Genomic DNA, 16,451 nt, shown 5'->3' on the forward strand with positions numbered 1-16,451 from the left:
AGTGATCCCCTGGGCTCTGCCATCAAAATGCCATGGCAACGTACCATTAAGTCAAGTCGTAATGGCCATGCACAAAATTGTTGTGCTTCGCTCAAATGATCACATTGAAAAGAACCAGGGAAGAACATTAACCCTTGCTTCTTGGAAGAAGAGCTGACGAGCCTCCGTTCGGGAAACCTGAGCGGATTTTGCCACTGAGTGCCGAGGAGGATGATGTCATCCCCGCAACGAGGCATCCCCTTCCATGGAGTGAGCACCCCTTTCACACTGATCTAACCCACCGGTTTGCTTGCTGAAGTCCAGGTGGATAAACTGGGGACATTGCTACTTGTTATTGATGGCAATGTTTTGCTGCCTACCTTTCTCATACTGAAACATGGAAGCCATGCAAATTTAGAGTATGAATAAGGAACAAATCAGCTAGTTCTGTACTGCATCATTCCATACATGCAAGGGCTTGGCAGCAGCAGAGAGAAGCTTAAGTAAAAAGTCGAGTGTTCACTTTTGAAGTTTACAGCTCACAGAATAGTTCTACATCTACACGAGATCAAACTATATGTCGTATGCATACATAGGGCCTACACTACTGTAGTCCCATCCATAGGTTTGATTTAGACCACACTAGTCCACAGCATGTATCAGTTTCCATTCAATAATTCTTCATATTTGATGCCCTCTGAGTTATAATACCAGAAGAAAGTTCACATCAGGAAGATTTCAGAAATGGTGATTATCTTTCCATAAAGACTAGACCTAGAGTACTATATTTCTTTAATAGGGGTTTCTTTTGAATAAGTGATGATTGTTCATTCATGTATATTTCATATGTAAATGTATTATGTGACTTTATATCATTAATTAGAGGACTCTGATCTATATCTTAAATATATTAAAGAGCATCATTTTCTCTTTCAATTGATATTTAGTTTTCCGTACTTTTCTTCTCATTAAATGTCAATGACATCAATTTGAAGTTGAGAGAGTACAGTTGAGTGAACAAGCGTGAAATAGCCTCTGGCACAAGAGCTTGTAAACAGCATTACGCAGTCAGCAGATAAGCGGAAGATTTTTAGACCAGTTTTCTAATGAATACCAAGGGCATTGAACTCTTGGGCCATTTTTACTCGATGGGAGTGAGGAGGGTAACGTCTGCCAACAATTTTCATTCGTGTTTATATTGGTGTTTCAAAAGAAATTTGCAGCAAAAGAGATTCCACATCACAGAAGTTAAAGGGGTGCTCCCGCTGATCCCGCTGCCCAGTGTGAAAGGGGTACATCTATGGAATGCATGGGGCAGGTTGTCAGGGTCATTTTGCGAGCATGGATGTGTGTATGTCGATTCAGCAATGCATTTTGCAGCTGTACTGTACAGCAATTCAGATATATATATTGATGCGTATACATGTTCACACATGTAAATGAGTGTCGTACTGTATGTTGGTGTCCATAATCTGAGTGTGTATTAATTTAAATCAGAAGGCTGAATGCGTGGCATATACATGGTACATGATGGCACATTGTATGAAATTCAAGACCAAGTCTCAGAACATAATTCTTTCTATGTACTCAATTTCAGATAAATGAAAAAAAGAGCAAAAAACACAATCCAGCTTCCACCACTGTGAAAGCTGTTATTTTTGCAGGTGACAGATATTTTTGCAATATGACACATACCCGTGTAGGCTATTATAAGTGCACTTATATCCGTCCATTCACTCAGCCACTTTACTTAAAATGTAGGCCTTCTTAGTAAACAACAGAGTGCACAAAGATAAAATCATGTGGCAATGTTTTCTTGCGTTGTTAGATCAGCGGCCCAACAGTGATTCACGAAAATTAAACCCTTGCAAATTAACTGCTTTTACACAGTCTACTGAGGTTGTCACAAATCAACTTGCCCACTTGCCAAGGGCAGCTGAAACCTCAGTGTGGGGCAAGTGATGCAAATGGCAGAGTTGCCAGCCTTTGCAATCAAAAAAAAAAAAAAAAACACCCCAAAAAACATACTGATACACTGTTGAAAAAAACAAAAACAAACATTTTGAAGGCAAAAATAATATTTGGGCTCTGGAATAAAAAAATTAAGCCATGCTAAGTCAAGTAAAAAAATATATATATATTTTTCAATTCAATAACAGAAATCAAATAAGAAAGAATACTTTCCATTTCATGACTACAATTTCATTTATCAAAAATACAAACAAACATACCAAATATCATAAATGCATGCCAGCTACAGGATATATTATGGGTATTTCCCTCTTTGAAGTACGGGGCCCAAGGGGCCAATTCAGAAAAGTGGGGAAAAATATCATTTTCTCCTATTCCCTCTTACTACTGTTTTTTTTTTATTTCATCATGGTTGTGTATTGTGTATTTTGATTACGTCAAGTAGGCCTACATGTCATCAGGTGAAAACAAGAAGGGCATTATCGCATTTTAAGATCTCAGCATGAGCAAAAACGAAACAATCAATTTTCATGAACTACAAAAGTTAACTTATTAATAATCAAAAGTGGGTGGGGTGATAGGCATTGCTCAAAATATCTTGTAGAATAGTCAGTGCCCTTGTGATTTTGATTTTTAACATTTTACTGAAAACGAAAATAATCTTTAAAAAAAAATGAACACCATAATGTAGGCCTACAGGAAATCAAGCTCCACAACGTGACACCAATAACTGAATATCCCCCCAAATTGTGATTTTAATACCCTTCTGGCTCTCAGCTGACCATGCATTTCTAGTAACTGACTGACAGTCTGTGGTCTAGGAACTACAGATTTAGGGGGCAAAAGTTTGTGCCCAGGTTTTACATAATGGATAATATTGAATTTCCGTCCTTGTGCTGTAAAGAGACTTGGGAAAGACGAAGGGGATGAGGAAGCAATATGAAGAAACTTTTGGAAATAAATAGAAATAACATAGATTCATTGAAAATTCTGTGAAGTCCAGATGTTTGATAAGGAAGTGAAAACCACAAACGGATGTAGATAAATCATATAACATGAATCAAACATCAAGCACTGGCAATACTATCCATCATTTCTTGCAAACAAACAACAAAATAAACGTCTTTCCATGAATTTGAAAAACTGTGCTCGCAGACTCACAAAACAATACAATAAATCATAATACACTCTCTCTCTCAGCCATATTTCTCCTCACTCTCTCCCACACCCTCTCTCACTCATACACACACTTGTACATGCAAACAAACACAAACATTTACACACAATATACACACTTGCATATTCATTTACACACACACACATACACACACACACACACACACACACGTAAACTACACATACATGCACACACAAACATGACATAACAAAACACCCTTAACCAGTTTTTTTTTTTCCTTCTCTTTTTTTTCATACAGCCTACATACCTAGGTAACAACAAAACCAGAAATTTTCTATGAAGTACTACGAATAACTCCAGTGGAGAGTAAAAGCTTGTGTCGACGGTGTATTGGGGAAAATCGACCACGCTTTACAGTATCCCTTGAGAATGATTCTTTGTGCGACTGAATGTAAGAATGATCCTTTGTGCCACAGAGCACTAAAGTGATGTATGAATACAGCAGCCATTGCCTTGAAAAGAAGTATGTAGATGGCTACCTGCACTACGCATCTTGTTTACTCCAGCAGAACCTTCCCCCATCCATCCCATCACAATGTAAAAAGTATCATGCAAAAGTGATATAAAATTGTACATCTGACTCATTCATCTAGTTACCCATAAATTCATTTTGTCCATCCATTTACTCATTCCCATGTCTGTAATATCAAGAGAGCTGCCTCTCCAAAGTGAGTCCATTTCACCACCCTACATTAACAAATTGTGCTTACCCGGTGAGGTGGTCAACGCCACATTACACATACCACAAAACAGGTGAATAATGCTGACCCTTCATGGTTCACCCCGGGTGACTAGCGTAACAGTCAGCACACAGGTATCACCCTGGCACATTAAGCTAGACGATCAAGAAGTTCTATCAAGAAGATTACCACAGCTGCTCTCCAACACAAGGAAACTAGGATGCTGAAAATGCAGAGTTGTTCTGGATATGTCCGGACATCTCTACATTTTATCCCGCAGCACTGGATCTCCCATGTACTGTATACACCAAATATTTTGTGAGGTTTTCATTTTCGTGAATTTCACGAGTCGGGTACTATTTGCAAATTTAAAAACACATGAAAATACTATCTCTGATTCCAACATGCACGCATACATTTCTTCATTCAGCACAGGTACTCCACAGGACTACTCACAAAATTGTCGTGAAGTCCCGATTTGCAACAAAATTAGACTCGCTAAATATATGGCATACACAGTAAGTCAGGGTCATGATCACGAAACATCATCACAATTGAATTACAGTCTAATAGTTAGACGTCTTTAACAATCTTCACCACTAACAAGGAGTTCTGAGGTACAATTTAGAAGAAATTCAATGATTGATGTGACAAACTTATATGCAGTAAACTCTAGTTTGTGATGAAAAAGTCTTAGGTTAAATAAATACATACACTCAACATAGGACTTTCAAAATCATCTGTAGACTACTGTATACGCCATATATTTCACGAGTCTAAATTTTCGCGAATCGGGAATCCCTGACGATTTCGCAAGTGATAAATTCGCGATCGTGGAGTCCTGTACTGAACGGAGAAATGTACATGCGTACGTCACATCCACATCGGGATCAGTCAATATTTTTGCGTGTCTTTAATTTCACGAATAGCACCTGACTTGCGAAATTCGCGAAAATAAAAACCTCGCGAAATATTTGGCGTATACAGTATATCTTTCCAAAGCCCTTACTGACATTCACATCAACAACAAAAAGAAACAACAGTGCATGAAGAAAGCATTGCTAAAGCTCTCAAGAGACATTTGGGATGAAAACCACATCAATTCTCAGCAAATGTTACAACCTTCACATCTGAACATGCAATTGATCAGGCGATGGAAGCAACTTAAAAATAGACATTTATTTGGTCACAGGTCTCTTGCTTATAAAGAGGGGGGGGGGGGGAAAATCTACACCTAACACTCGCCTGGCAACAACAAGGTGGAACAGGAAGTACATCCGTTTATTAAGGAGACAACCACATGCTCACTCTCTCTTCAGGAAGACATCTTTTCTGTTCGGGTCCTCAGATTCTTTGTTTTGGCAAAATATTGGAAACAGACCGACCTACGCACATGTTATTAGGCATAACGGCGCACCTCTTTTGTCTGTTTTACCAAAAAAAAAGTGCATCTCCTATCAACACTGATACCTGGTGGTTTTGTTTTACTTTACTTTTTTTTTAAATCTGGCTGGGACATGCATGGACAACCAGCTTACCTTGAGCAGCTTGCCAATGGAAAACACACTATATACTGTACTTCCGTTTTTTCCTTTTTAATCTCTTATCTTACATGCACACCTGCATATCCCCATCATACTCATAGCAATTCTTTACAAATACCGATCGTTTACCTTAGTCCCAATTTAGCATTTCTGTGTGGTGTACTGAAACAAATGCAGCATCCCCTGCAACAATGACGCTAACAACAGCCACTTGGTACATTTTGAGACAATAGGAAATTGCGCCTTCTTTCTATGCATTCAGAAAGTGACTGCGGCTTATGCGAGTTCTCAACTTCTCTACACTGCCTGGAATTTGGGGCATGCAAGCCCATTTTCAAACCACTGACCATCTTGTTCTGGAGAAGCAAAAGGGTTACTTGCAGAGCCTATTTCCACAGCAACACAGCCACATCTCAGGGATGGCAAAAGACAAGCAACACACACCACTGTTGGTATCTCCTCATGTTGACGAAAACCAATTAGGTTGTACAGTTGGCTGCTGACTACAAAATGCTAGCTAGTATTAGCCTGAGTCATTACCAAGACTTGGCCTCATTTTGACAACAACACAGATACCCTTCATGCTCATCCAAGTTCTCAGCAAAGTTGCTCATTTCCTGACGAACAACTCACACCACCAACAAAATAAAACAAAACAGAACACAAACAGAACACTCCAGAATGCCTTCAATCATCAATGCCCTTGAGAAACGACTTGAGTTACTGATCGCCATCCCCTCACACAATGATATAGCCTAATAACAGAATCTTAGAATGTAAAGTAATCTTTAGTGTTTCTAATAGGGAAACCATGAAATATTGGTTTTCACATGTTCATGCGCACACTTTGCAGACACTTTACACAAGAAACTGAAATAAGCTTAAAGGGATCGTATAGTTTTGGTTGAGACCTAATTTCAGGTTTCTAACATCTTTTGGTGAGATAATGAGAAACCTCTTATGAAATATGAAGGAGCATGTAATTCCATGAGGAATTCAACATTTCATGAAAACTGGTTTTGAAATGGCTGAGATATCCAAAACAGAGCGATTCTATTAAAGTGTGAGACCCACACTTTATTACGATCGCTTTGCTTCACTTTGTTTTTGGATGTTTCAGTCATTCCAAACCCAATTTTCATCAAATGAATTTTGAATTCCTGTTAAAATGGTATGCTCTGTACTATTTCATAAGTGTTTTCTTGGTATCTCCCAAAGAGTTAAAAGCCCAATTCTCATCTCCACCAATAATGTACCATCCCTTTAACGCTTCCATTACAGACATTTTAATACACTATGTACTACCCATGCTATATGACTTCTCTCTTGTTTATTCATTCCTCTATTCTTGCGGCCTTCTGCCCTTGTGAAGCCACGTAATTGGCCGCCTGGGGGAACGCAACATCCATGACTATGCCAAATCACTTTCATAAATATCTGCGCCCAAGAAAATACATTGAAAAATCTGAAGGCTTTGTGATCCACTGTTGTTGATTTTGTTTTCTTTGCTTTGTTTTTGTTTTTTCCTTAGCAATACTCCAAAGGCAAATTACACTTAGGCACAGAGGTCCCTTTGTGTGCTGGGCTCCGTCAGAATTGTAAATTCCCAATGCCACACCACTGTAGCCACACAGGAGACACATATATGAATGTATATGAAACGTGAAAATATGTGCACCCAAACCAAGCCTGTTTTTTTTTTTTTACCCCATCTATCATCTACTACAGTGGCGGATCCATGGGGAGCGCACCGGACGCGCCCCCTCCCCCCTTTATTTTTGTTAAAACAAAAGAAATAAAAAGAAAAATATGGGGGAGGGGTGCGTGCACCCCCCTTCATTTTGTAAAGGGCGTCCCCTCTTTACGGAATTCCTGAATCCGCCCGTGTACTAGAGGGTCCACAAGGATATACAGGTGGGTACAAGAGGAAAAAAAAAGGGGGTGCTATGGGATGAGAAATGAATTGAGGATGGCCTAACTGGCAGTGTTGACTATAGAAGAGCTCACATACTGACAGACACCTGTAAATGGCTCGAATAGTTCACGGAGAATGTTTCCTACTCTGGGGTGGATTTCGGCACAGACGCTGGAAGGAGGAGGGGGATGGTTCACACAAAGGTTACAAGCTTCGGGAAGATGGAAATGAACACAAGGAGGTCTAATGCAATGGTTGAGAAGCAGGGCATGGAAGACTGATGCACATAGGAGGAAATTTGATGGAGAAAAAAAAAAATACCCTTGGAGTCTAAAAGACAATATGTCTCTTGCAATTCAAGAAGATATTGATGACCTTATCACATTTCAAAAATATTATAAAGGTTTGGGAATAAATCTGGCACTACAACTGATATTTGTAAGAATTTGTGAAAATGTCCTGATTGATTTACTAACCAATCAACCTAAGTTTTTAGATAGCGTAACATAGCAAAAATGAAACATTGATAACAAGGCGACTTGAATAAGATGTTACCCTGCAGGAATATGTATGTTTTGTTCATATTGTAACATTCCAGTTCAATTTAAAGACTGTTAAATTTCAGGATGTATAAAATTTTCTCCCACTTTATGGAGTATCAGATGATATTTACAATCTATAAAAAGTCACAAAATAACATTAATGTACCATCTTTAATCTTTAACCATAGTACGATCTACAGAAAAAAATATAACAATATTAAATTGAACATAACCTGAAATTGACATTTATCGCATGCTTCACAATCTATTGACATAATGGTCTTTAACCTGACCACATATTTTGACCTTTTGGTGTGTCTCATGACTGAAAGTACAAGTTCATCCTTCTTTTCACTGTGAACATAAACAAATTATCTTAATTTTCACTGACAGTAACTACCATTCCCCCCCCCCCATTATTATCGTAATATAAGCTATACAGATAAACACACACACACACACACACACACATGTAATGAGGAATGGTGGTAAGTACAACCTAAATATGCAATTGTACTCCAATGCTATCGGCATGACATGGCCTAGGCGTAAGGATTCAGCTGACTGTGTCTCTAGTGTAGATCATCTAATTTTGTGAGTACAAGAGCCAATCTATTGCAGCGGATAGCGATCCAATCCTCCATTTAAGTCATCCTGAAGAGGCCGTATGAGTGGCTGACTTGCAAATGCATGCACCTACCGTATGCTACTGTACATTCACAAAGGATTATGCGCTACCATTATCATAAATGCATACACAATGCGGTTCTTTTGAGGCTGAAATGCTATCTTCCCCAGGGATAAGGTATCTTGAGTTTCATGCCGAGACTGTGTGATACAAATATTCTTTCTACATCCTGGGGGGTGGGGGGGGGGGGGGGGTGGGGGGAAGATATCTGTACAAAACAAGAAGACGAAGGAAGGATGAAAATGCAACATTGATCAACCATGGATAATCACAGAAAAGACTACTTTCTATCTACAACTAGGATGATCAGGAAAAACAAAATCAGATAACATCTGCGAGATGTATGATTTTGAACAAAAATTGTCCAGGCAAGATGTATGGGGATAACCTAGCTGTACAGGCAGCTGAGCCCGCTCCCAGGAAACCGCGCTGGATGTTAATCAGAACAACCAGGCAACATATTGTGCAAGCCTACCATGGCTTCTGGACAAACCCAACAGCTGCTATTTATAGCACAAGTTGTCATCATAAACAGCAGAATAAACCACTTTGCCCCCGCAGTTTTGTCATATCTCAGGATTATGAGGAGGCTAGCTTTCCCTGGGATGAGAAAATGACTGTCCATGGCTGCCCATACACAGACTGTTAACATTTTGCAAAGTGCACTTATCACCCTGAACAGGATCACTCCCCACTTCCGTGTATCTCATCATTCTACATTGATCGACGAATGTATCAAATAATAAAAATGAAGAGATCACACAGTAGAACGGTGTGACATTTTTGGTGAGTGATAATTTCTTAATATGCAGGTCAATGTATGTCATACAACATTTGCTCATGCAATAAAGAAAGCGGAGTGGGCAATACATGCAGTTGATGAGTGCAATGTTTGCATGTTAAACAAATTTAACATCACACAACTGACATCACATCAGCATTGAACTTCCCCTGCACCCTGTTACATACTGTGACTTTTTTTCTAAATTTCTTTTATCATCAGGTTCTACTCTCCTGTGATTGAGTTTTTTAAAACAGGTAACACCACATGATGCATTGTACAGCTACCCCCAAGGATCTGTGCATAATTCACAAGTCGAACAATTCATTATAGCAGCAGGTTTTGTAATCATTAGCAGGATGTTGATTGTGTTTGTGTGTGTGTGTGGGAGGGGGGGGGGGGGTGTACCAAAACAAGAGACAATCCAGCTAGCAACATTTCAGTCGACTTTCTCTCATTTCAGATATCCTGGATGTTCTTTAGAGGATAGAATAACACACCAATCATAAATATAATGTGACTAACCTATGGTACTACAACTACTTCTTACAAAAACCTAGCTTTCATCCAAACCAATATTCAAATTATTTTTCCCCTAATGCAAGGTAACTTCCTCTCAGGAAACAGTTATTTCTTGTGCAGAAGCAGAGACAAAGACAGAGATCGTAGCAGAGGAAGAAAACAAAGCATGTATAATTTTTGTTGATACATTAAAAGAACACATGAGAAACTATAACACAATAATTTCCTCCTTGATATCTGGTATTTGTTTGTTTATTTGTTTTGTTTGTTTGACTTTCTTTCTCCTGATCAAGTTTTTAGAAAAGGACACTACTAAAGAAGACTCATCTGGACATCATTGACACTACTGTCCTCTTCAATGTCTTGCATAATCATTGTATCATGCCCATGGGTTGCCAACTTCTTGTTTTCTGACTGGATTCATAACCTGCAATTTGATCCCAAAGACACCCTGCATTCACACTAGGTCCAACATTGTGGGCACCGTCAGGTGAGACCTTATCTTTTCAGCGACTGACTGTCCACACTACTATCTCAACTGACCGTCCACAGTACTATCTCGACTGTCCCCAAGCTGAGGCAAAAATTGGGGTTTGGGATGTGCTCTGCCATCTGACACCAGAGTTCACCCATACGCACATCTGACGGATACAGATAGGCGCTATCGATTACTGGCCAAGGTCACTCTCCCCTGGCCTCCAAATAAATTTTGGTCCCCGGACCCGACAAGCTTCTCGGGGACAGCAGGGCATCGTTTCATGAAAGTTGTCAGCCCTGACAAGCTGTCAGTCTCTGACAATCCCCACAGTAACAATTTTAAGTGACCAGAGCTTCTCAGCCAATCGAAACCAAGGATTTTACTGAATTTGTCAGAGACTGACATCTTTCATGAAATGGTGCCCAGGAGAAGTCCAAGTGAGCATCCACACAATGGATTTAGATGCAAGATTTAGTGTGAACACAGATAGGCAGAAGTCAAGATAAAGAAGGCCAATCTTAAAAGAACAGTCTCATGCCATCATGAGTTATCTACTGTGGATATTAAGTTCATCCACCGAAACCCACCCAAGCCCACTAAAACTATATTAAACAAGGTGATGTTACCCACTCAAGGCCATTAGCTCTAAATGCCATCGACCTTGCGTGAAGGACAGACTGCAACTATCCAAGACAGAGTCAACGGCCCCTCTGATGACTTCACATAATGCGAGCAGCGTAGTGAACTGTCGCACCAGGACAGTACTAATTGTTTTCACATATATTCAGTCACCCGACATTGTTTCAACTCATCTAACATCCAGACATCTAATGTGGCAAAGGTAACAAAACACACATTTAATCGTTACTCATTATGCTGCACATCCTCAGAAACAATATTTGTTTCATAGTCTCTTAAAATCTACGTGGTTTTCAAATTTATATTGGTCTTCCCTCCTCTATTTCTCTCTCTCTACATATACATGTTGTACACACACACACACACATGACCCTCATCAAAATTTCACAATAAGCTGCCAGTCAATACTCATATATATATATATATATATATATATATATATATACATGAATACATATTTTCATACATGTATTATATATATTTATATTCTATTTATTTATTCATTCGTATACACACACACACAAATATGAAAGAGAGAGAGAGATCAACTTCTGGTTGCAAATTGAACAAAATAACCTCACACGACCCTCTTGCAAGATAGTGTAGATACCGTGGGGAAGAGTATATTCACTTTTCCCTGTATCAAAAAACAAAAACAAAAATAAATAGAAATAATGAAACTTACCTGATCATCATCCTTTATTGTTCTTTGTGGAAGCTTGGCTATAACTTTTTTGGCCGCTCTTCCTAATTGTTTCTGCATAGAAGAAAAAAGTAAGCACAAAATCAAGCATAATGCCAGGAAGTGACTAGCCTCACACATCATTTAGAGAGCCATCTCTTAATATACCTCAACCTAGCTCATTCAGCACATTAAGCTTAATCCACTTTAACATGAACCAATTCTGCTAACAAGATAATATCAGTGTTCCCATAGCATTACAGACACGAAGGCAACAGGAACCAATTAAGAGATTCTACTACCCACATGAACTTAGCAGTAATTACTGCTCTATTAACTTTTTTTTCACAGTATAAGCAGTGAGAAACACACACACAACCCTCATCAAAATTTTACAATGAGTTGCTAATAATTCCAGCACATTGACTCTGTGCAAAGCAGCACCTACCTGTCGGATATTGAAAGCAAACCCCCACCCCACCCCTTCAGTCTACAGTTGCGGTACAAAATTACATTACTACAGGATACTGTAAACATATGTTACAATTGCAGCCAAATTACAAACAGCAAGATGTCACAATCTGTCATTACAATATCCCCAAACTGTCCAGGCAGAAAATTCATCATCTGAGTACACTCCAGTTGAAAAGGTCAACCAGCCAACTACAGTTCATTTACCCATGGATATTATCTATAAATGCAACAATACACTTCTGCTCAAATGCAAAGTAGCAAGGCTATTCAGACTACCAAGTGCTCTGATACTACATAGAGCCTTACCATCAGATCTCTGAACATACTTTCACCATCTCAAATCACACTAGCACACATAAATATTCTTTTCAGCAGATATCTCCTTCTTCCCATTTTTTCCTCTCTCTTCCATTCCCTAGTGGCAAGTGTCACTCCTATATTTCATTACTTTCCTCGCCAAATTTAATTGACATGTGTATGCACGGAAACAACGACCTAAATCAGAATTTCATTTGTGGTAATGGTCACTACTTGTAAATCTTAAAGGTAAAATATCTAACCTTTTTTTTTTAATCATAAACTTGTGCCACTGATAAGCCAGCCTGAATTTGTCTACTCCACATAACATACTCAAGCATTAAGTACACTCAGCTTGTGAAGCAATCTTATCCGTATGGTACCTTGATGAATTCTAGGAAACAGCAGACACAGGCCGCACCCACATGCATGTACTCGTTACCATTCACCTTTGTCTATTTTACACAGAATTCATTCTTGGGGGCATCTGACAATCAAACTACTTTAGGCATCTCATCCGTAAACGCAGAGTCATAGTGAGCATGCATTAAGAATGTGCTCCCATAGGCCGTTCTTAAAACTTTAATACAAGTTGAAAACAGATACTCTCCAGAGTACAACTTGGCAAAATGCCATAGATTTCACTTGCAGCATCACAAATAATCGCACTTGGCACTAGAATCATGTAAACCTCTGCATTATGACATGTAGACTTGTAATCATATAAATAATCCATGCTATCTAAACAAAGTCATTAAAAACAAGACTCTAACAAACAGCAACAGAATAAGAAATGTTTGTGTGCAGGAAAAAAAAAAAGTATTGTTGTTTATATCTAGTAACAGAAAAAATTACCTGATGAAGCAGTACCAAATAAAAAGCGTTGCATTGCACATTACTATATACTTTGTAGATAGTGGGTTTCTATTTTTTTTTTCTTGACTGCTCTGGTGTACTATACTTTCTACTGGCCCTGTGCATGGGTGGGGGGGGGGGGTCATAAGTATCCTTTGTACTTAAATCATGCACTTTGCATTTTGACAGCACAAAATTAGTATGTTACAATGAATTTTCACAAAAGAGCTTTTGAAGAGAACACACAGGAAACTTGTACCTTGTACCAACCGGTAGGTGGTTGGTCTTTGTAGATAAAACAGCCATAGAAACTCACATTATGAAACTTATCAACTGATAGAGCTGCAATTCTTAAATATACTACTACTACTACTACCAATTCGAGTTGCACCTCCAAACTTGTCTATCTAACATGGCTGTCCTCAGTTCATTAATATTATCAAGGCCTGTGTCCTTCTTTGGTACACTGGTGAAAGTGACCCTACTTCTTCCTCTTTTTGCAATTCCCTGTTTGGGAATGGAACCATGAATGAAATATACATACAATACAAACAAATAAACATTTAGACATTTACAAACAAACACACATAAATTGCCATCTGGTTTATGTGGAGGAACATGAGTGTACCCCTCCTTTCCACTTACACACACATTTCTAAACAGTGTTCCAGGCAATTTGCAGAAACTTTGTAAAATTTTGATTTCTTAGAAAATATTGTTGTATCATGATAATGAATGCGATTAGTTAGAAATTGCCTGTTTTACAAGGCATCACTTCACAATAATGATTAAACTGTTCCACTTCTGACCTTGAAAATGTATTGAAGATAGGGGCTCCTTATTATCACAATGATGTTGTTGGAGTAAAAAAAAAAAACAATGTCAGAACCAAGATCAAGTATAATCTATAAATATGCTGCCATGTATAATTCTGATCAGTTGATGGACTTACCAATATGTAGGTAGTACTTTGTAATTTTTCTGACAAATACAGTCAGAAGGGGGTTTTCCATAATCCATGCAGAAGCATAATTGCATAATATGATTCTGGCTTGCTCACAGCTAAATTGGGTTTGTGTTTGTTTCGCCTTGTTTGCTAATATTGCTAGTAACTGCAATCAGGAGCAGGAACATAAACAGACTCTGCCTTACCTTCAGCCATTTGTTAGATTTAACAATATACAACCACTTGTTATCCATGTGTCTTGCTTGATACTATGATCACATTCGTAAGTGTATAGCTACAGGTATCAACATCATGCCAAATGAGCATACTTTTGTACAACTTATGCAATAGGTACCTTTGCTCTGACAACAATCAGAATGAGCAACTAACTCTTATTTGACCGACGTTCTGTCATCCAACTCAAATGCACTCATTAAACACATAACATTACCAGCAGTCAAATGAATCTGTTTTTGTTTTGTTTTTGTTTTGTTTTGCTGTGCTGTTTTGTTTTGTTTTGTTTTTGGTTGTTGTTTTTTGGGGGGTGGGGTTTTTTGTGGGGTTTTTTTTTTCTTTTTTCTTTTTCTCTTTTTTCTGAGGGGGCCCCAGACTATGCATTACATGATAGACAACAAAACCTGGACTATGCACACGTGATACTAAACACATAATTTCCTATGACTGTTCAATTAGCGCTGAAATATTTCCAATGTCCAGTCTTCTTTTTCTTTGCTTTTCTTTTCTATTTTGATCAGGAAGTGCAAAGCAGCATCTTGTCCATTCCTAAATCTCATACACGAAGAGAATTTTCATATTTGATGGTAGCATCCAGAAGAGAAAAGAGCAACAATCTGCATGCCGTGTCAGGCAAGCAGACAAGAGAAACATGATGCCTATCAAGCGCACTGTTGCCTGCCCATATTACAGTATATTGCACATGGACATTATATCGACCCTCTTCACCTTCCTGCCATTAAAATTAACAAGAAGTCTATTCAAAATCTTTTGTCCAGAGCAGCAAACTAACAGTGCACAGAACCACATTCTGTCAATGACAGGGTAGGTAACTGTAGAAAGGAAATAAAACAATGTGACATCTTGTACTAATGACAACGCCACATTTACCTTAATCTGGAATACTGATTCATATATCGAGTCTGTACTTTACAGAATGCTATCTATATGTTTCAATCATCATAATTACGCTCACATAGTTGGTTTTTTTTTTCTACTGAACTAGAACTAAGTATGAGACAATGAATTGTGTCTACGTGACATCGTAGCAATTTTTTTTTTTTTAAATCATATTCCACGCTGATGGATACTCACCTGAGTTCTACCGCGAGCTTGTGCATATCTAAACCTCTGAATATAGTAGAAAACGAGCCACGCCAGTGACACAATCATTAAGACGATAAAAGACACGGAGACGAAAAGGACCGACGACTTCTTGACCTGGGTACGCTCGATGACCTTTGGGCCATCCATGACCTCAATCAGGACCTTTGTGCCGTTGTCTATTAGCTCTTCTATGTGCTTGCCGTGCTCTGCACTTAGAAGTATAACAGGTATTTTCCCTGAAAAATACAAGAAAAGATTTGAAACATGGATGATTACAATTTGATACAACAATATTACATTGCATGAAAAAAAAAAAGCAAAATAAATCCAGTCAGCACATGGCATGGTACAAAGCAATTGAATCTGTTTATTTTTTTTTTAGTTTTTTTTTTCAGTAGTTAAGTGCACTGATACACAAATAATTGCTACAAATGAGTCTTACTGACAGTATTCTAAAAGTAAAATCACATATTTTAACAAGGTCCCTGTTTTCTAACATGATTGATGGTCATAATACTCAAAATTAGGAAATTACAAAAAAATTTCTTTTCACCTTAAATACTCAAACAGATGCTACGAGGGGAAAATTTGACAAAGTTATTATGCTCATCCAATATCAAACCTCGAGATTTACGAGAAACATCACTATGTGTTCCCTTTGACAAGAATTAAGTGTTAAAACACAAACGACCATAATAGCAGAAGTTCCACTAAAATTGACATTAAGATCGAGAAAGCTTATTTACTTCAAGCTTCTCAGGTTTTCACAATTTCAGTTGCAACCACAAAAATGACATGAGGCGATGATGTCACCTGTCTCTCAAAGGGATGGTATATTTTTGGTTGAGAAGGGGCTTAAGTTTCCAGCTTTTTCGTGAGATGAGAAACCTCTTCTGAAACCTCTTTAATGAAATATGAA

General features: G+C 38.3%; 1 protein-coding gene across 1 annotated transcript in view; it reads right to left on the reverse strand.

Annotated features, from left to right (window-relative positions):
* The window catches only part of LOC139709812 (RING finger protein 150-like), a 46,006-nt gene that overhangs the window by 15,604 nt on the left and 13,951 nt on the right, over positions 1–16,451 (reverse strand). Inside the window, exons 2-3 of the mRNA XM_071621774.1 lie at positions 15,521–15,768; positions 11,623–11,694 (exon numbers count right to left, since the gene is read on the reverse strand). Coding sequence (XP_071477875.1) covers positions 11,623–11,694; positions 15,521–15,768 — 320 coding nt within the window. The remainder of the gene's footprint in view (positions 1–11,622; positions 11,695–15,520; positions 15,769–16,451) is intronic.

This window comes from Diadema antillarum, unplaced genomic scaffold (assembly GCF_040938485.1).
Source record: "Diadema antillarum isolate AM-2024a unplaced genomic scaffold, OU_Dant_1.0 seq00001471_RagTag, whole genome shotgun sequence".
NCBI lineage: Eukaryota > Metazoa > Echinodermata > Echinoidea > Diadematoida > Diadematidae > Diadema > Diadema antillarum.